The 23,143-nt window shown below is 37.6% G+C and overlaps 1 protein-coding gene across 1 annotated transcript in view; it reads left to right on the top strand.

Moving 5' to 3' along the window:
- LOC150103690 (complement factor B-like) overlaps nucleotides 1-23,143 on the top strand; it is a 271,622-nt gene that overhangs the window by 98,651 nt on the left and 149,828 nt on the right. The window contains exons 7-8 of the mRNA XM_090396496.1: nucleotides 7,698-7,877; nucleotides 18,809-18,982. Coding sequence (XP_090252622.1) covers nucleotides 7,698-7,877; nucleotides 18,809-18,982 — 354 coding nt within the window. The remainder of the gene's footprint in view (nucleotides 1-7,697; nucleotides 7,878-18,808; nucleotides 18,983-23,143) is intronic.

Here is a 23,143-nt window from a genome sequence, read left to right as displayed (position 1 = left end):
AGATCCAAGAAGTCAGTAGATTACCTGACTGTCTTAAATTTTAAATTTTTCGAAAAACCACCCACACTGATAGATATTTGCATGCCTCTTCTCATCACTTCCCGCCTCAAAAACTTTGCACAGCTTCTTTATCCCCTTGAAACCCGGGAGACCAAATCTGCACACAGTAATCCAAGTGTGGTCTTATCAAAGCCTTATAATTTACATGTCAAGGTTCGCTCCAGCATTGAAATTATCCTCTGAGTTGTATTTGCAACTTTTGCTATGTGACTTTTGAATTTTAAATTCTTATCCACCAATACACCAAGATCCCTTTCCTCTTCAGTTTCTTGTAGCATAACCTTGCTAATATAATATGCCACTGGATCTCTAATCATGCCAAAGTGCATAACTTTACACTTACTAACATTAAACTGAGTGCCATTTTCATTTGCCCAGATTTCCAGTCTATTCAAATCATTTTGTAATTGCTGAATATCAGTAGCATCCCTGATTGCCCTGCCTATCTTCGCATCATCAGCAAACAATTGCAAATCTGATGATAGACCCTGCTTGATGTCATTAATGTATATGAAATGGGTAGACAATCATTCTATAATCTGCAGGGAACAGCATGGGTTTACTAAAGGAAGGTCATGTTTTAGCAATTTGCTCATATTTTATAACAATGTTACGGCTGAGTTGGATAAAGGAAATGGATGCACTATGATAATGTTGGATTTTTCTAAGGCATTTGATAAGATACCACACGATAGGCTGTTACGTAAACTGGAGAATATGGTATTGGAACATAATCTTTTGACTTGGATCAGGGGATGGTTAACAGACAGATATCAAAAAGTGGTATACAGTGTTTGTGAATCTGCCAGATTCACAAACACCATATTCACAAACACCAAATGCCAGATTTAAGGTAACCAGCGGTGAGGTACACTGCTGGTTACCTTAAATCTGGCAGATTCACAAACACTGTATACCACTTTTTGATATGTCTGTTAACCATCCCCTGATCCAAGTCAATAGATTATATTCAATCCCATATTCTCCAGTTTACGTAACAGCCTATCGTGTGGTATCCTATCAAATGCCTTAGAAAAATCAAACATTATCATAGCGCATCCATTTCCTTTATCCAACTCTGCCGTAACACTGTTATAAAATATGAGCAAATTGCTAAAACATGACCTTCCTTTAGTAAACCCATGCTGTTCCCTGCAGATTATAGAATGATTGTCTACCCATTTCTGCATGCGAGTTCTTATTAACTTCTCTAAAATCTTCACTACCACACCAGAAATACTAATAGGTCGGTAGTTAGACACATCAGTTTTTGCACCACCCTTGTGCAATGGAACTATATTACATTCCTTCCATTCCTGAGCTGAGACTCAAGTTATACAAATGTGTGAAAGGCCTAGCCAATTCAGCTGAATATTCCTTTAACAAACAGGCAGATATTCCATCTGTCCCTGACAAATTCTTATCCAGGTTATTCAAAAGCTCTTCAACCTCATTTTCATGAACCTCTAACTCTTCATCCAATGTAGCACTAGAATTGTGCACCATACTACATACACCTGGTTGATATATCTTAGCAAAGTGAGCACTCATTAATGAGCCAGAAGGCTATTTTACCAGCGATATATGTTAAATGAAAATTAAAACCTTGATATTCTAGGTCTACCTACTCACTGATGAGACCTCAAAAAGGTTGAAACCGGTTTGGGTAGTGACCTCTTCTCGTGATGTAAAACAGTATATATACATCTCTTAGGAGCTATGTTTTATATTATGAGAGAATATTAAGGTTAGTGACGGATCTTGCTCCACCTTTGCATGGAGTGCCCTGGTGTTGTACTACCCACGTGATCATTTACACTTGGGCCCACCGATAGTTTTTTCGGCATAAAACTCTATGGATTTCGAAGGATTTCAATCCGAGTTTCGTACCCGGCTATAAAATAAAACGGGATTTAACATCTCCCTTTCATTTGAGCACTCATTATCTGAACAATCTCCTTAGCTTCCGACATTTGTGTACCATCTGCATTCAATAAAGTTATTCTTCCACATTCATTCTTTCTTTTGCTTGCAGCATAACGATAAAATTCTTTTGGATTGCCTTTAGCTTTCATAGCCAATTTCTTTTCATACTCTGTTTTAGCTTTTCTCACAATACTCGTTACTTTTCTGGCCTGAGTTTTATATATTTCATAACTCCTCTCACTCTTATTCTCACAATACTCTTTCCACATCATCTTCTTGTGGATTTCTAGCTTAATAAGGCTGCACATCCATTTCACACCCAACCTATTTACTCTTCAAACACTAGGGATACATTCAGATACCACCTTATTCAAGCACTTTTTTAAAGATATATAATATCTTTGATAATACTCTTCTAAGTTGATCATAATTTCCAGCTTTGTAATTCAGCATGTAGCTTGATTTAATCGGAGTTTCAATACAAGTAGATACTTCCCAAGAAAGAAAACCATGATCACTGTCACCAATTGGTGGTAAAATAGCTATATTCTTGACAGAGATCCCTTCTGACACTATGAGCAAATCCAACATTTTTTGACTTAGAGTTCCTTCTTTCACATGCTGCTTGAGAAAGTTATCCCACAACAATTCAATAAATTCCTGTTCTTTCTGATCATGAGATTTCTCTTCTACCCAATCAATGTTTGGAAAATTAAAGTCACATCGCTTGGCACCCATAAGGCTAAATTGGCGATGCATTTCTTTGTCCCCTACAGCTGAGCTGCCAGGTCTATAGCAACACCCCAACATATATTTCATTCTGTTAACCTCCACTTCACACCAAATAGACTCAAACTCATCGCTACATGGGACATTGTTAACATCATTGTTTTCTTGTATTTCTACCCTAACTGGACTTAAGTCATCTGATATCATTAGTAGCACTCCTCCTCTCCTATCTCGTCTGTCATTCCTAAAAATAGTATATCCGTTACACTCGATCCCACTTACCATATCAGATTCTGATAGCCAGGTTTCACTAATGCCAACAATCTTAGGCCACATCGTATTCAATAAAGCAACAAACTCAACCCCTATGTTTCTAATGCTCCTAGCATTTGTGTATAGACATAATAAATTACGACCTAGCCTATTCTTATAATTAGATATGCAATGTATTTGGTCTTGTTCTAGAATTTTCTCTTTTCCCTCCCCAGACATACTTAAAAGGTCTGAACCCAAAGCATATCTTTCCACTCCTACGCCACATACATAATTGTGTTCAAAAGCATTTATATCTTTATCAGGTTTGTATACCGTAGCTGAACTTTCACACACATTTTTCCCATTCCTCTCTTGATGTTCTAGTTTTCCTAACTCTCTGCATTAAGTCTCATACCAAGAAGTAATTTCTCCAGGCTTCTGATGGGAAATGAATTCAAGCGTATCAAGTAATTCTATGTAAGAATAAATTAAAAATACAAAAAATATATATAAAATTGATTAAAAAAATCATTAGTCTACCCATGGTATACAAAAATATAGGTTTGCAAATAACCTTTCGCCAGTGGGAGCAACATAAAAAAAATAGCTCCGTAAGCAAAGCATCTGTCTAGTTTTTATATTGTCTAAGTAGTTTATTCAAGGAAAGCCTCTTTTTTTTTTTTTTTTTTTTTTTTTTTTTTTTTTTTTTTTTTTTTTTTTTGATTCCTGGAAGAAGTTCTTTGAGAACTTGCATTGGAAAACTGTTAGAGCTACTGATATGACTAAGCCAGATGTGTTGTTTTCTTTCAATCTTTGCTATGATTTTATCTCTTGGACCGGTGATATGATCAGTGTATGGTATGATTAAAAGAAATCTGTAGCATCTCGTTTTGAACACAGCAACCTCTTTTTATCTTTTAAGAGAGTTCAAGTTTCACTTCCATATAGGAGTATGGAATTAACTAGTGCGTCAATAAGATGTAATCTGGTTATAAGCTTGTTGGAAGTTTATTTTCCACTTGGTTAGACTATAATAAATTTAGTTTAATCCTTTATCCAAGTGTAAGCAGACAAAGTTTGTGCCTGAAGTATCTCCAGGACTGAGGCAGCTCATAGTAAAGGTGGACCAAGCTCTCATCACTCCTTGTCTCAGTATCTCCCATAAAGCAAAGCACATCTCATTGCAGACATGTATAATGCTATGCATTAAGGGAAGGGCCACTACCCAGACTGGTTCCGCTTTGCATTATGGGAGATACTGAGACAAGGAGTGATGAGAGCTTGGTCCACCTTTACTATGAGTTACCTCAGTCCTGAAGATACTTCAGGCGCAAACTTTGTTTGCTTACACTTGGATAAAGGATTAAACTAAATTTATTATTGTTTGTAAGCTTGTTATTGGGTTGTAGTGGTTTAATTTTCAGAGTGCTATTGTTGCTATTGCACTTTTTGTTCTAATATCCTGTCTTCATCTTCTATCTTTATTAAAGATATTGTCTAGGTATTTAAAGTACTTAGCTTCTTCTATAGGTGTATCCCTGAGTAGCATTTTTTCACTTTCTGTCACAGCACTTCCTTCTTGAGGAGAAGTGCAGATATTTGTCATTGTTTTCTAATTTCTGGTTACTTATGATTAAGCCATATTTTTTTTTAAGAGTATGAACTAACTTTGTGGTGATTTCCTGCAAATTTGATTTGTTTTCTGCTAGAAGATCAATATTATCAGCAAACATGTTTATTCTTCTTCCTCCTACAGTCACTCCGGTTCTGCACAACTTCATTTACAACATATATGAAGAAGCAATTCAAATAACATTGGTAATAATTTGCATCCCTGTCTCACTTCACGTTGCATTAGAAAGGGAGTGCTATAGTTCCCCTTAATTTTAACTATCATTTCGGATGAGTACACGGATTCACTCAATCTTATTACTTTGCTATCTAGTCCATAAACTCACCCCATGCATCTGCAAACTCTACACTATTCCTCCTGTCCAACCACTGAGTCATTTCAAATCATAGTTCTTCTCAGCTCACCTGTCACACCATAGCAACAGACTCACAGTTTTAACTTTCTCAATTTTCCTATTTGCTGATACAAGCAACTCTTTCATACCTTCACAAATACCACATTTGTCACCTGATAAGATAATCATCTCTTTAAATTACCCTGTCTGGATCCTTACAGCATTACTACCATGCTTACTCTTAGAGAAACGTGATTTCATCATACCAATAATAATGTTCTTCTAGTGATAAGAGTGAAAAATTTTAATGAAATCAGATAAAAATCCATAGTTTTAAACAATGCTAAAAACTAATTTTTGTAAATGATGCTTCACTGACAGATAATATACAGAACATTTCCAACTTTGGTCTGAGTTCTCTTTGTAATGCCTACCACTATATTATAACTGATAATTAGTTTACAGAATTAACAACGCATATAAAGTATATTAATTAAAGGTAACTTTAATGAATAACTTCTATATTTCGGCAACGTCACGTTGCCATCTTCAGGAACATAAAGATATGGTATGTGCACGCAGGCACTAACACAAGCAAATGAGGAAGAAAGCAAGAAACTAATATTGTTCCTAAAGTCCTAATGGTGCCCTCTGGCGGGCTAATTTGGTAGTCTTGGCAGTTGGGCTGAAGTTCTCATAATGTAAGTCTCCCAAATTTGGGGTAGTTTCATGCACCCAAATTTGTTGAGGTTAGGAACGTTTTTTAGAGCTGCTGAAGATTCTTTGAATAATCTTTCATATTTAAACTTGCTGTGATGTATTATTTTTGTTTTCTTCCAACGAATTTTATGGTGGGTATCTAAGGCATGGTCTGCCAGCCCAGAGCGGCTGTACTGGTGAAACCGGATGTAGTCTTTGTGTTCTGAAATCCTGATATTTGTTGTTCTGCCTGTTTGGCCAAAGTAGGACAATTTGCAGCTGCAAGGGATCTGGTATACACCAGGTAGGTCTAGGGGAAGTGGTTGGTCTTTGGTAGAGTGGATAAGGGATGCCAACCTTTTATATGGTCTGTAACAAGAAGTAAGGTCATATTTTTTGAGGATATTGGTTATTTTCTCAGAGGTGCCCTGGATGTAGGGGATGGTGATAGACTTGGTGTAATCTTTATTGTGGAGGGGAGGGGGGTTGTGGTTTACTGGTTTTAGTATTTTTTGGATTTTTTTGGGGTTATAGCCATTGGCTAAGAAAGTGTTGAGGATGTGGCTTAGTTCAGTAGTTAGGGCCTTGTCATCTGAGCAGATTAATTTTGCCCTGTTATCTAGTGTTTTTATAACCCCATATTGTTGTGAGGGGGGGAGGATTGCTGGTGAATGTATCTGCCAGTATGGGTGGGATTTCTGTAAACAGAGAAAACCAAAGATCCATCAAGCTGGCAAGTGATTAAAGTGTGTAGGAAGGGGAGGGTGTTGTTTTCCTCTTTTTCTAAGGTGACTGGACTCTGGGGTGTTGGTTGTTTAAGTGCGTTAGGAAGGAGTGGAGTGTGTCTGAGCCATGTGGCCAAATAGCAAACACATCATCCACATATTGAAGCCAAATAGTAGGTTTTTGTGGGGTGGAGTTTAAGGCTTTCTCTTCAGATGTCTCCATAAAGAAATTGGCCAAGGGTGGGGAAAGTGGTGAATCCATGGGGTTATAAAAACACTATATAACAGAGCAAAATTAATCTGCTCAGATGACAAGGCCCTAACTACTGAACTAAACCACATCCTCAACACTTTCTTAGCCAATGGCTATAACCCCAAAAAAATCCAAAAAATACTAAAACCAGTAAACCACAACCCCCCCCCTCCACAATAAAGATTACACCAAATCTATCACCATCCCCTACATCCAGGGCACCTCTGAGAACATAACCAATATCCTCAAAAAATATGACCTTACTTCTTGTTACAGACCATATAAAAAGTTGGCATCCCTTATCCGCTCTACCAAAGACCAACCACTTCCCCTAGACCTACCTGGTGTATGCCAAATCCCTTGCAGCTGCAAATTGTCCTACTTTGGCCAAACAGGCAGAACAACAAATATCAGGATTTCAGAACACAAAGACTACATCCGGTTTCACCAGTACAGTCGCTCTGGGCCGGCAGAGCGGCTGTACTGCTTGCCTTAGATACCCACCATAAAATTCGTTGGAAGGAAACAAAAATAATACATCACAGCAAGTTTAAATATGAAAGATTATTCAAAGAATCTTCAGCAGCTCTAAAAAACGTTCCTAACCTCAACAAATTTGGGTGCATGAAACTACTCCAAATTTGGGAGACTTACATTATGAGAACTTCAGCCCAACTGCCAAGACTACCAAATTAGCCCGCCAGAGGGCACCATTAGGACTTTAGGAACAATATTAGTTTCTTGCTTTCTTCCTCATTTGCTTGTGTTAGTGCCTGCGTGCACATACCATATCTTTATGTTCCTGAAGATGGCAACGTGACGTTGCCGAAATATAGAAGTTATTCATTAAAGTTACCTTTAATTAATATACTTTATATGCGTTGTTAATTCCGTAAACTAATTACCAGTTATGTCTGAACAACGTATAAGCCTTGCTACTAGTACCACTATATTAAAAAAGACATCTTGCTGTCAAGATCACCTGTTTTCACCTGTTTTTAGGTATTAGCTATGCTGTGAGACAGTTGTTGTTGTGAGAGTATTACAGTGAGATATTAAATTTAGTCTTTCATATTTTTTTAGAAATCATGTGTCCAGATCCTAGTATACCTGAAAATGGATGGAGAAGAGGAGATTCATTCAGTATTGGAAGTAAAGTAATATTTGGGTGTTTCTCTGGTTATACAGTGCTTGGCTCAGAAGAAAGGATTTGTCTTTCAAATGGCAAGTGGAGTGGCAAGTTAACAAGATGTGACAATGAATGTAAGATTTATATTTCAAATAAATTTGTAATAATGATAACATATGCAGTCTTGAATATTTAACTAACCTAGTAACATTAATCAGTGAGTAAAGTGAAGCTTTTTTTTTTTTTACAAGTTGCAGCAATTCTCAAATTTTACAACTACAAGCACTGTCGTAAAATAAAGAGGATATTCATATTGAAAACAGCAAAAACTTATGAATATTTATTATATTACCATTAGTATATTTTATTCTTGCTGTTATTATTATTATCATAATTATTATTTTGGTAACCTCCATGGAGTCAACAGACTCATCATGGGAGGCCCACTCAACCAGCAACATGTCTATCATGATAATTTGAAGTAATTTACACCAACTGCATTTGCTAGGTACTCCCACAATGCATTCCACTCACCAACAACTCTGTATGCAAAATATCTACTCCTCACACCCTTCTTCACTGTATCTTTATACAACTTCCAGGGATTGTCTCTCATTCTTCCCATCTTAACATCCACTCTTTTTATAATTTCTTCTGTATTAATCTGATAAAATCCCTTAAAAAACTCAAAGGTCTCCATCATATCTCCTATTTTCCTCCTATCCACCAACCTCTGTAATTCCCATTCCCTCAAACACTCTTCACAATCCCGGAGTCCTGATATGACTTTAGTCATTTGTCTTTGGACCCTCTCTAGTGTTTCGACATCAAAATGAAAACCAGGTGACCAAATCTGAACACTATAGTTCATATGTGGTCTGATCAATGCCTTATATAGATGCACCACTGCCTACATGTCAATGTACTTTTTGTCATCGCAGCAGTATTATGAGCAGTCTTTGCGACGTGCCCTCGGAACTTCAGTCCACTGATTACCATCACTCCAAGATCCTGAATCTCATCTTTATACAATTGCCAGGGATGACCTCTCATTCTTCCCATCTTCACATCCACTTTTTTTTATAATTCCTTCTGTATTAATCTGATAAATTTTTGTCATAGCAGCAATATTATGAGCAGTCTTTGCGACGTGCCCTCAGAACTCCAGTCCTCTGATTACCATCACTCCAAGATCCTGAATCTCATCTACTTACTGAAGTACAGCTCCACCAATACAGCATGTAGCTTTATATCTCTGTATCCCAAAGAGCAACACCTTGCATTTATTAATATTAAAACTGTAACTCCATTCATTTGTCCAAGATAGAAGTGCTATTCGAATCTTCGTTAGCACTACTCTGATAATTTTACCTAACTTTTGCATCATTGGCAAACATTTGAAGATCCCCAGTCAGTCCACATGAAATATGATTAACAAATAAGTTAAACAGTTGGGACCCAAGAACAGAACTCTGAGGTATGCAGCTGGTTACAACTGGTTAAATTTTGAATTGCTTCCTGCATGTACTCCTTATCATAGTTAAGCATAAGAAATGTTAGAAAATTAACTTGTTTTGGTTCCACCTCTTCCTTCCACTCCATATTCCCGTAATTAAACTCTCCAATTAGGACCATCCTCTGTTATTTGAGTAATTTAATTTTCTAAATATTTTGTGTCATTGCCCTTTAGTCCACCAATACAGCACGTAGCTTTATATCTCTGTATCCCAAAGAGCAACACCTTGCATTTATTAATATATTAAAATTGCAACTCCACTCATTTGTCCAAACTAGAAGTGCTATTCGAATCTTTGTTAACACTACTCTGATAATTTTATCTAACTTTTGCATCATTTTCCAATGATGCAAAAGTTAGGTAGAATGTAATTATTTGATAATTATTTAAATACTTTCATCATTCCTTCAAATTTGTTCCAGTATATTTATGAATTGTACCCCTTCCTCACACAACTTAGTCATCATGCCATTCGTTATTCGGTATGGCACAAAAAAGAACAATACTGAACTTCGACAGAGTCGATAGGCTTTCGTAGTTATTCAGTACTGTGTTTTTGCACCACACTGTATCTAAGCTACTTCTCAAATGATTATTGTCATACCATGATAATACACTAACCACCTTATTAACTACACTGTCTTTCATCTCTTCTGCTAACTTTCTCAAATCTCTTTTGGCATTCTTTTTTTTTATTACTTTCCAAGTCGTTTATGGCCACAGCTATCACTAACTCAAATGCTTGTGCATTTCTTCTATGCAAAACCTCAGTTATTCATCTTAACTGTTCCATCCTGAAAGCAAATCTTATGCATTTCATTATATACCATGACTAAAAACATGTTTTATGCATCCTGTTATTTATCACACTTCTAATGATAGAATCCCAATATAAGACCATGTAAACCTTCTCTGACATCCCTTAACATTACTTTATCACCCTCCCTGTCTTTTTCATTCAAGTCACTTAGTTAATTCATCATCAAATGTTCAGTTTCTTACCCAGCTTGTTTCATTTCACTTTTCATTCTCACCCGAGTTCTTCCATCCAGATTTCATTAGTGTTAATTCCCCTTATTTTTGTTTAATTTCAGTCAGTCATTTTGTTCTTGCAATCTAGTTCTCATGTTTTTCAATGTCTATCTGCTGGGGAGATTCCAATAAATTCAAGCTGTCTGGAGGTATAACAGATTTGCAGTGGGCACTACACAATGCATAAATCTTAATCACAAAGTTGAATTATTCAAAATGATTTAAGAAGAGCTCATATTGTAAAAATTTATATAAAAAACCTCATAAATATAAATGAAATATGATAAGTATGCATAAATTTTCTTCCTGAAGTGTTCCAGGAAAAATTTATTATTGTTATTATTATTATTACATGACCCCTCCAAGGAGTTCAAAGATTCATCGAGGGAGGGCACCTACTCTATAACTCTCCACCAACTACAGTGAACCGCAACCACCACCATCATCATCTACCAATGCTATCTACTGCCCACCTCCAGTATTTTCACAGACAATCACAAATATCAATGCCAATGGCAGGATTCAAACTACAGCTTTTTGGCTGGAGAGCAGATAGGCTAACCACTTGGCAAACTAGGCCAGCAATTATGCAAGCATACAAGAGAAAAGTGTTAGAAATATTGTGAAGAGGAAAACTGGTGAAGATCAAGTTGGATCTGGGCCACATTGTGGATACAAAAAGTCAGATTTTTACTTTTCATCGAATAACTAAGAGGATATTATTATAATTATTATTACCACCCCCAGACCTCATGGAATCAAAGACTGATCTGGGAGATCCTTTTATCACACACACACACACAGCTCATCATACCGTGTTTTAAACACATTCAAACTCTTTGCAGACACAACATTCTTAGGCAAGGCATTCACAACTCTGCATGAAAAAAACCTGTTTCTCACTCTCAAAAAAGTTCTCACAAGCTTCTCCAACAACTTAACCACAACACCTGACACACAGATGGGGCTATATTTTGGTGATTGAGTTCGATAACCTCCTTTATGAAGTGGCACAATCTTGTCTTCCTTCCACTCCTTAGGAACTTGACCGAGTGCAAGACTCTTATTAAACAAATATGTAAAGGCAGGTGTCAACTCCCTGGCACATTCTTTCAGAATATGTGGTGATATATTATCAAGACCCAGAGCATTATTAACATCTAGCTAACTCAACTCCCCATACATCTCTTGCTCACCTACAGTCAGTCTCTCCTCCCCATCATCAACTGCTCTCAATCCCTCCATGAAGTCACATTCACAAGATTGAAAGATCTTTATGAACTGTTCATTAAGTATCTCCAACACACACTCCACAACAGCTGACTTTATACCATTTTCTCCGATCAATGTCATCCTTCCATAATCATTCTTTCTTTTGCTGGCTACATATCGAAAGAACTCCTTAGGATTCTTTTTGGCTTCATTAGCTAACTGCTGTTCATACCTCTCTTTAGCTACCCTCACCAACCAAGTCACCCTCCTTGCTTGGTCTTTGTAGACCTCATGGAATTCGTTATTTCCACTTCTTTTTTGCTGCCTCCACAATGCCCTTTTTCTCTGTATCGCATGCTTAATCTCTTTATTCATCCATTTCACACCTACTTTATTTAACCTTCTCACCCTTGGAATATATTTAGACATTGCATCTACTAGCTAGTTTTTGAAAATCCCCCAAGCTGCATTGATCTCTTTTCTAGCTAACTCCTCATTCCCGCTACACCTGCAAGCTGTCTCCTGAGCTGTTCATAATCCTCCCCCCCCCCTTGTAGTTCCACATATACCCTTTTTCCACAGAGGTCCTTCTACTGCTGCCGATCATGAGAGTGGAGATGATGAGAGTGACCATGAGGTGATTACCCAGCTAATCACCTCATGGTCACTCTCACCAATTGGTGGATGATTTGACACCTCATTTCTAATTACATCCTCTGATGAGATGACCAAATCAAAGACCCTCAATCCTCATCTGCCTGTACTGTCTGAGGTAGTTATCCCTCAAATACCTACTGTCTGAGGTAATTATCCCTCAAAAACTCAAGAAACTCATTTTCTTTACTTCTAGTTGCTATCTCATCATTCCAGTCTATATTGCCATAATTAAAATAACCCATAATGATCACTCTTTTCTTATTTACTTGGCTAATTTGATTGTACATTTCATTATCACCACCATCCACATTACCTGGTCTATAACAACAACATCCTGCCAAGTATTTGATTCCATTCACCTCTATCTCACACCATACTGCCTCAAAACCATTGCAACTATTTCCCTTTTGCATCTCCACTTTATATGGACATAACTCTTTCTCTATTATCAATAGCACTCCTGCTCCCTTTTTACCCCTTCTGTCGTTACAAAACACATCATACCCTTCCATCTCTATTCCTGTCAGAATGTCATCCTCTTCCAATCATGTCTCACTCTTATTCCAACAATCTTTGGGTGAATAGGCTCAATTAGTGCAATCATTTCATCTTCCTTGTTTCTTATACTTCTAGCATTTGTATACAAACACAACAGCTCATTTCTGGATCTCCAGCTAGTTCCACTGATACCACTCACTCAATGTGATCTCTCCATACTCGACTGGGGCCATTTCCCTTTCTGCTTCTTCATTTTAAAACCCTTTTCAATTCCAACTGTTTCCTCTTGATCCCTGGTCATCCCATTGTTTCCTGCCTACACATGCTTACCTCCTCTTGGAGCATCCACCTTTCCTCATGATGTGTACCCCTGTCCACCCTGAGCCTCCCCATTTCCCTGTTTCTCTTGCAGACCCATTCTCTCATTTTCTATACTCATACCACTCACTTCCCCATTCATAACCACCTCTTTGATCTCTCGTGTCTTACTCTCCTGCTCTTCCACATCACTTCCCACTCAATCTGATTCATTCTCTCTATTCACTTCTCTACCTTCCAGCATCAGTCTCTCCAAGCGACTCACACCATAACCACTCAAATGCAGTCCATCACTCCCATACAGCTCACTTCGTCCCTCAAACTCATTCCACACATTAACAAACTGTACTCCTGTCTCCTCACACATTTCAGCCAGCATATCATTCATAATCCTTGCTCTCCGCCTCAGTTCACCACAGTCATACCTAAGCAACACGCTAACTACCCTTCCTGTCACACTATTCTCTTTTATCCTTCTAAGCAGCCTCCTGATATCCATTCTGACACACTGTTTGTCTGCTCTCAAATAATTCGTACCTATTAATACTAGTAACTCTTTTGCTCGCTCCTGCCTCATATCCAATGCCTCAATCACTCGACTCATTTTAGTGCCCGGAAAACATACCTTGTGCATCCTATCCTCCAACACACCTTTGATAATGGAGTCACCATACAATGCCACTCACCCATCTTTTGTTAACTCTTTCATGACATTATTATTTATTTTAATAGTTTTTACCCAAATTTTCTTAATTTCATTCCGCATCCATTTCATTTCTTGCCTGATCCAATCCAATTCAACTTCCGAATCTTGCGACACATTCTCTCTATCATTCAATCTTTCTAACTTTCACTCTCAACCCCCTCTTCTCACTTTCACTCTCATTCATCCTCCTTTGTTTCCGTACTTTCAGTCCAACATGCATCCAACTTTTGCTATCATTCTTCCCATTTTCACACTCATTCATCTTTCTTTGTTTCTGTACTTTCAGTTCAACATGCATCGTACTTTCGCTATCATTCTTTTTTCGCTAATTTCGTTTCCTTCCACCACTCTCACCTCACTTTCGTCCCTTTTAACATCCGTTATGGTTTTCAAATCGCCCATTTTCTTTTTTACTGATTTTTTTAACATTTTTTCACCTCTCTTTCCCACCATCCTTCTCTTTCAAACGTGCACTCATTTTCCATGCGACAATCTCGCTACTAACACTTTGTTATCAATTTCATATTTGTATTCATCAATTCCTCATTCAGGTCACACTTCGCACCACCTTCCTTCCATCCTCACCAAATATCCACAAATCATTTATGTAATTGAAAAAATACATATAACAGACCTCACACTTAATGAATCGACTGAAATCTAAATTAAAGTCATGGGATGATAATGCCACTGCCATTTTTTTCAGGTTACTAAGTCTAATAATAACGATTTCGTAATTAAATTTTGGCAAAAAAAATCCTCCACACTAATAAAACCGGTAGCGTACAATGTTTACAGCCTTTCTTACTCAAACAATTATGCATATATTTAATTTTTCCTAGAAAACTTGTCTCAATCAGTCACTCTTCTTATACATGTCACTGCGCTTGACTCACAAGTGCCCTCACGAGGATATATGAGGATAACTATGAAGATAAATAAATAAGGATTTCTGTTTATGTTATTGCTCTAAAAAACTCATACCTTGAAAAAGGGAAAAATGTTTTAAACAGTAAATCTTGTATGACTTAAAAATATCTTTATACAGAGTGATTGATATATTGCTCATAATGAAGCTAAAAATGAAGTTTGCCAGCCTGATTAGTCAAGAGGTTCGCCTATCTGCTCACCAGTTAACAGATTGAAGTTCAAATTCCACACTGGGCAAGGATATTTGGGATTTCATTGTGTAGGCTTCTGTGGAGTTGAAAGACATGTTAGAAATGTTTTGCCAATGTTCTTCCACACAAAAGAAACAGATGAGATAGAATAATTTATTGACTACTCAAACTAGTTTCATGAAAATTCTTGTGTTTCAAATCATCAGGAAAAATAAGTGAGTAAATTAAAAATCAGGTACAACAGGTAATGTTTACCTCCAGTTACCCAGTTAGAAGAATTTCTCACATATTTGAATAATATTCATTCTCATATTAAATTCACTGTTGATTTGGAGGTAAACAGGCCTTCACCATTTTTAGACACGCTTGTAGAAGTATCCATGCAGAACACATTCAATTTCTCAGTGTATAGGAAACCAGCAAACACCAGATGATAGGCACAGCACATCCCATCACCACATAGTGCAAATAATAGGCATTATTCGTTCCCTGCAAAGGTGGGAAAATAATAATCATTCAAGGGATGATGGTATACCTTATGAGAACATAATTAGTCATTATGCAGAATCTAATGCACAACATAATACAAAATCTCGACTAATATAGATACAAGAAACCAAGTGCCTGCTACCTCATTGACATCCTAGCAAAGAATGGTTACAACAGAACATTAGTCACAAAATTCTACATCAACATCCCAGACATGTTCAATTGGATGAACATGAAAAGCAAGACTTCAGAGGAACAGTGATTCTCCTCCTATATCTAGTTACTCACAGATGAAATATCAAGGATACTACTTCAACAAAATATGAAGGTTGCGTTCTATCCCCCTCCCCTCAACAAGATCTCTGATCTCCTGAAACCTCCAGAACCTCCTCATCCGCCATTCAAAATACCTGATGTCTACAAGATCAACTGTACCTGTGGTTTACACTACATAGCACAGAAAGGCAGGTTGGGAAGGAGTATGCAAATCTGAACACATTAGGATGTAGAGAACAAAAGTAAACATAACTCAGGACTGGCAACACATACAACTAAAAGCAAACATCAAGTATCATGACAACAAACTAAAATGCTCTGCATAGATTACAAATTTTTCTCAAGAGCATTCAAGCAATCATCAGGCATCCTTTGCAGTGCAACAAAAAATAAAGGTGCATACAGTTACTAGTAATTCACAGAAGACCATGAACTGCAAACAACTTCATAGAAAATGCATGCTTTTCATTGTTAATAAATTAAAGATGCCAAAAAATTATATTCTTGGTTTAATCTTTTATCCAAGTGTAACCAAATAAAAATTTGCACGTGAAGTAACATCATGATTGGACTACTTGTATATACAGGCTAATAACTTCACATTAATTGCCTTAGAAGGACAAAATATTCCATCATTCTTCCAATTGTGACATGGAGAAACTTAAAACTTTATCTCCTCCAAACCCAGGAAACCAAATCTGTGCATAGTAATCCAGATCCAGTATGATCATGGTTTTGTAAAGAGACAAAAATATTCACAGATTTCGTAAAGAGACAAACCAAATTTGTACATCTGTAAATCTGATATTCAAATAGGCACTATGAAATGTAGTTCTGTACTCTGTACAGTGATGTTATCCTATTTAAGTAAATCTGCTGCAAGTCAAGTATTTTTACCAAATGAAATAACTGCTATAACAAATTTAGAGTGAAGGCAATTAAAAGAGAAAAACTCAAAAATAGACAGTAAATATAAAACACGTGTATCTTTAATACATATTTTAATCATTTGATAAAATATTTAATTATGATGACAAATTAAATATGGAAATAGATAACAGGGTCAAAGTTGTATCACTGAGAGGAGACCTCCACACAGCCTTTAAAGGAATTTGCAACATCTAAGTATACTACTGTGCATACATCTCCCACTGATACTGTCAGCTTATTATTATTATTGTGTGACGCCTCCAAGGACTCATCGAGGGAGTGTGCCTACTCTACACCTCTCCATCTGCCGGCCTGGTTGGCCGAGTGGTTAGCGTATCAGCTCTCCAGCTAAAAAAGCTGCAGGTTCAAATCCCACCATGGGCATGGATGTTTGTGATTGTCTGTGAAAAATACTAGTGGTGATGGTCGGCGGTAGATGGCGTTGGTGTAGATGATGAATGTAGTTGAGTGGTGGAGACGGACAGTTGTGGAGTGGTTGCCCTCCCTCGATGAGTCCCTGGAGGTGGTATGTAATAATAATAATAATCTCCATCATTCAGTCCACCAACTACATCGAACCTCATCATCTACACCAAAGCCATCTACTGCTAACCACGACTAGCATTTTCGCATACAATTGCAAACATCCATGCCTGCGGCAGGATTCGAACCCGCAGCCTTTGGGCTGGAGAACAGATATGCTAACCACTCGGCCAACCAGGCTGGCAGTTTGCAACTTATTTATCTTACTTATTGTAATAAGTTAGTAGATTACTAAAACCTGACCTCCATTTAGCAAATCCATGCTGTCCATCAAAGATAATGCAATGTTGTCAACCCAATTCTGGATCTTGATTCTCACCAGTCTTTCCAACGCTTTAACCACAACACCTGACACAGAGATTGTCCTATAATTTGACGCTTGAATTCTGTCACCTCCTTTATGAAGTGGTATAATCTTGCCTTCCACTCCTTTGTAACTTGACCCAATGTAAGACTCATATCAAACAAATTTGTCAAGGCAGATGTCGCTTTCCTTGCACTTTCCTTCAAGATGCATGGTGATATATCATCAATTCCCACAGGCTGACTTGGCTGACTGACAGATATCAAAAAGTGGTATATGAGGAATGTGAGGCTGCAAAATTTAAGGTAACTTGTGTATCACATGGATCAGTCCTTGGTCCACTGTTATTCAATCTTTACATTAATGGCAAAGATTTGACATTAATGTAAATGATTAATGGGAAGGATACATTAATGGGAAGGATTTGACAGTTGACCTACAGCTATTTGCTGATAATACAAAGATAGGTAGGATAATCATTAATGTGGCTGATATGCAGTATTTACAGAATGATTTGAATAGGCTGGAATTGTTGGCATAGGAAAACGGATGTCAGTTCAATGTCAAAAAATGTAAAGTCATGCAGTTTGGCATGATTAGATATCCAATTTCATATCATATCATAATGGTAGGATTATGCAAGAAGAAACTGATAGGGATCTAGGGGCATTAGTAGATAGGAAGTTGAAGTTCAAGTGTCATATACAAAAACTGTAAATACAACTCAGAGAATTATTGCAGTACTGAAACAAACCTTGACATGTAAAGATAAGGAAGGCATTTTCTCATTTTGCCTCTTTACTAGTCTTTGATAAGATTTTGCTTGGGCCATTGTATGCAGATCCAGTTTTCATGATGATTCTGATGCAGTGGAGAGAGAGAGTGCAAAGAAAATGTTAAAAATGATATCAGGATTGTGAAATATTGATTATGAAAATAGACTGAGAATTTGTACACTGCAGACACTAACAAACAGGAGAAAGAGGGGGTGATATGATTGAGACTCAAACTTCTGAAAGGGTCATACAGGATTTCAGTTGATGGAATTTTTAATTGTATGGAGGGGTAGGGAAAGGACAGATGGGCGTCGTTGGAAGCTGAAAATGAATACTGCTAAGAAGGGGGTGAGATCTAGATTTTTTCTCTCATGGAGTGGTGAGCAACTGGAATGGATTGCCATTGGATGTTGTGTGTGCAAGCAGTGTGAATGAAATCAAGAACAAGTATGATGGCTTGTGTGTGTGTGTAGCATGTGACCTTCCTCGATGACTCCCTGTAAGTTTCTTTTAATAAATAATAATAATATTAATAATAATAATTGGAAAAAAGTTATTGATCAGAAACTAGTAATGAAATATTAATTATGTTACACTGTCATAATATCTGGTGCAATCCGTCTGGGATATGTAGAAGAAAATGACCATGATGAAATAAAAAATTATGTAAATTATTTGGTATTTCAGATGATTACTGTCCTCATCCTGGTATTCCAATTAATGGAGCTAAATCTGGTAGCAGATATGATAAAGGTGATCAGGTTAATTTCATGTGTTCTCCAGAGTTTACTCTTGTCGGTTCAGAAGAACGTGTCTGTCAAGAAGATAGAACATGGTCAGGATCTGAAGCATTATGTATAGGTGAGGAAATCTCTCTTATTTAAAGAACAGTTATCTTTGCTTTAATTTTTTGAGTACGTTCGTTTCATTAGAATGTTCTTATTATTCTGCTTCTTATTATTATGTGGGTATCTCTGTGGAGTCGAAAGACTCATCATGGGAGACTCGCACTAACCTTTATGCACACAATACCTATCTTACCTGACTTAAACTCATTCACTATCAGCACACTCACAACTACCTCTAGCAATCAATTCCAATCACTTACCACTTTCCAAGAAAAAAATCTAGTCTGCACAACTCTCTCTCTCTCTCTCTCTGTTCGACACATTATTTTTTTATACAAAATCTTTCATCATTCACTCTGTTTAAGTAGTTATAACATTCTTTAAGATATGAAAGAATTGTTAGTACTGTGGCCACAATATGATAGAGGTAAGCTGAAATGCAGAGTTATAATCACAAATGAGTCAACACACTCCGAGACTACTATGCTTCATTCCTATGACTGGACTATTGTTTGCAGTCTTCCAATCCAAACATATGCACCGAATATATCACCAAAGTAATCCTCACTGGCATGATAACCTACATTCGCCACACTTCTCTGAACTGCCGTCCCCTATCCAAACACTGGTTCTCCAAAAGATGTGCCAAGGCTGTACAAATGAAAAATCAGGCATACCACAACTGGCTCAAATTAAGAACTCCATCCTCCATTAGTGCCTGAAGCCCGAAACAGATGCAAAAAAAGTTATTATCAATGATTCCAAAACAGAATTTGAATGGGCAAAGGAAACTTGCAGCTTGTCCTAGCGGCAGCCATGCCTTTTGGTCTCTTGCCAAAGCAATTGGTCACAACTTTTGTCCTACACTACTCCCACCCCTATCATACCCAGATAGCTCAATTGCAACATCACCTACAAAAAAGATAATCTCCTGGCTTCACACCTTGCCTCCAATGCACGCATAACTGACAATGGCAAATGCCCCCCAGTCATTCCAACTCCCAACATACAGTGCCTCCTGTATCCTTTTGCCAGAAAGAGATCACAAACCTGTTGTCAAAATTAGACACAAAGAAAAGCTCCTAGCCCTGATGGCATTCCTCCAATTGTCCTGAAGGTCTGTGTAGCAGAACCGACTCCTATGCCATCTGTACGCACCCTCTTACTCCACTGGCATAGATATATATCCCAAAGCCTGGAAATTGGCCTATATTCAACCTATTCCCAAAAAGGGTGACAAACTGTTGCCTTCTAATCTGTTGCCGCCCTATCTCACTCACCTCAATCCTATCTAAAGTGATGGAGAAAACCATCAATTCTCAACTCCTACTCTACCTTGAAGGTACCCAGCTATTAAGCGACCACTAGTATGGATTCCGTAAATGCCGATCAACAGGTGACCTGCTCTCATATATCACCCATCTCTGGACATATGCCATGGAAAAATTTGGTGAATCCCAAGTAGTTGCGCTTGATATCTCTAAAGCCTTTGACGGGATCTGGCACAAAGGCTTACTAAGCAAACTTCCATCATTTGGACTGTCTCAGGACTTCTGCAGATGGATTGCTAGCTTCCTGTCTGGACACACATTATGTGTAATGGTACATGGCTCCCTATCCTCCCACTATCCAACAGCTGGGTTCCCACAAGGTTCAGTTCTCTCACCGACCCTCTTCCTTCTGTACGTCAATGACCTACTTCAGTTGACCTCCAAGCCATCCTCCAATGGTGCTCAGATAACCTCGTCAACTTCAACACTAGTAAACCCAGTTCCATCTTATTTCTCACAAAAAAGAACCATTTTCCCGTATTATTTTTAATAACACTCAAATTCCCAGACAAGATGAAATTTCTCTTCTCGGATTTACTATGACATCAGGCCTCTCCTGGCATAAATGCATCACAACCATTGCATCCTCAGCGTCCAATAAACTAGGCTTTCTCTTCTGCTCAAGACATTACTTCACTCCAAAACAGCTGTTAACCTTATTCAAATCGCAAATCTGCCCAGCTATCGAATACTGTTCCCACATTTAGAGTGGGGCTCCTAAAATCTCCCTCAAAATTCTTGAGTCAATACAAAGGAGAGCAGTTAGACTGATAAATGATCCATCTCTTACCAACTCACTCCTCCCACTTTCTCATAGATGTTTAGTCTCTGCAATTTGTATATTCTACAAATATTTTCATGGAAAATGCTCATCTAAAATAGCATCAATAATTCTCCCATTCTGTACTAAACCCATTGGAACACATACAGCTACCTCCCAACATCTCTTCACAGTACAACTTGAAACCCACAGAACAAGTTCCTTTTTCTCCTCCTTCATCCCTGCTACTGCTGTACTGTGGAACAGTCTTCTCCCTGATGTATTTCCCAAGGAATACAATATACAGGCTTTCAAATCGAATGTCAACAAGTTTCTAATTTCCCATCTCACTACCTATATACGGTACTAAAGTACTATAGGTTGACCAGCCAACCTCTCATATATGGGCCCAACATTAAAAATAAAATAAAAATAAATAAAAAACAGATTGTGCAGGAGGATTTATGGAAGGAAAGATTCATATAAGTGGATGGCTTGCATTTGAATGGATTTGGGGTGTTGTTTAGTGAGTGCAGAGTCAGAGAAACTGGATATAATAAATTTAGTTTAATCCTTTATCCAAGTGTGAGCAAACAAAGTTTGCTCCTGAAAATATCTTCAGGACTGGAGTAAGGTAGTACAACACCCAGCAACTCACAGCAAAGGTGGAGCAAGCTAACAGCACTCCTATCTCAGTATCTCCCATAATGCAAAACACATCTCCTTATGGATATGTATAATGTTATGTATAATGTATGTATGGATATGTATAATGTTAATGCATAACATTATACATATCTGCAAGGAGATGTGTTTTGCATTATGGGAGATACTGAGATAGGAGTGATGTTAGCTTGGTCCACCTTTGCTACGAGTTGCCTGGTGTTGTACTTCCTTACTCCATTCCTAAAGATATTTTCAGGTGCAAACTTTGTTTGCTCACACTTGGATAAAGGATTAAACTAAATTTATTATAGTCTAACCAAGTGAAAAATAAACTTTCTACATCTTTCTCTAAATCCTAATTTCAGTAGACCATAAGGTGTAAGGGAGGTTTTGGGATGAAGGGGTATCGCAATTAATGTAAACTAATCCAGAAGTATTCAGAATAAGGGTGAGAAGTTTTTGGCACTGGTTAACTCAACTTGACCAAAAGTTACAGGCATTAGTTGAGATTTGGTTGACCGAGGATGATATAGTCAAAATAGAATGCAAAGAATATATGGTATCTTCTGAGAAAACAGAAAAAATAGGATGGATGAGGGGATTTTGTGAATGATAGGAGAGAATTTCAAACCAAAAAGAGTAGATCCATATCAGGAGGACACGTGAGGCCACTGGTGTGAGATAGATGCAAACAGAATGAAATACAGTATATGTAGATGACGTGCATCAGAAAATTAGCATGATGAGTGCAAGTCGAGTAATTATTATCAGGGGAAGGGGGACTTCAACTGTGAGAACATAGATTGGGAAGAAAGGAAATGGAATTTATACAGCTGCTGAGAGATAATTACTTGAGAGCATATAATGGAGGGGGGACATGAGGTTTGAGAGTGCTGGATCTATCATATCATCAGAGAACTTAACACAAACCACTCTAGCAACACTGCCTTTACTTGCAGGCACCTCCACAAATCTTTGCCAGCAAAGGTTGATCGATTGGTAGATCCTCTGCTAATGGCTCACACAAAAAAAGTAAGCAGGTTTGAGTGCAGTTAGCAGTTGGAAGGGGATCGATCATTCGATGCTGTTGGCACACTATCCCTTGATGAGTCTTTGGACTTCCTGGAGGTGTCACATAATAATAATAATCATGTAGACATGAACTTGGAAGATTGCCAGACATGCAGAATTTTCTGTTAAGAAGGAATATATGTAGATATACAAATCAGGTGATTATGCCAAGCTGAAGAATCAGCTTTCAGCAATGTCATGAAAAAAGAATTTGGAGGGGAAGAGATGGTAGTGGTGCATGGTAGTTGGTCAAGATATGTTTGAAGAAATCAGTATTAGACTGTATGCCCAGAGTCAGAAGGATAAATCAGGTAGGAGTTAGATGAGTGAATAGCAACGTTGAGCA

Source organism: Typopeltis vanoorti, chromosome 8 (genome assembly GCF_054136105.1).
Source record: "Typopeltis vanoorti isolate ZY-2024b chromosome 8, IOZ_Tvanoo_1.0, whole genome shotgun sequence".
Classification (NCBI taxonomy): Eukaryota; Metazoa; Arthropoda; class Arachnida; order Uropygi; family Thelyphonidae; genus Typopeltis; species Typopeltis vanoorti.
This window is presented reverse-complemented; position numbering and strand designations above follow the sequence as displayed.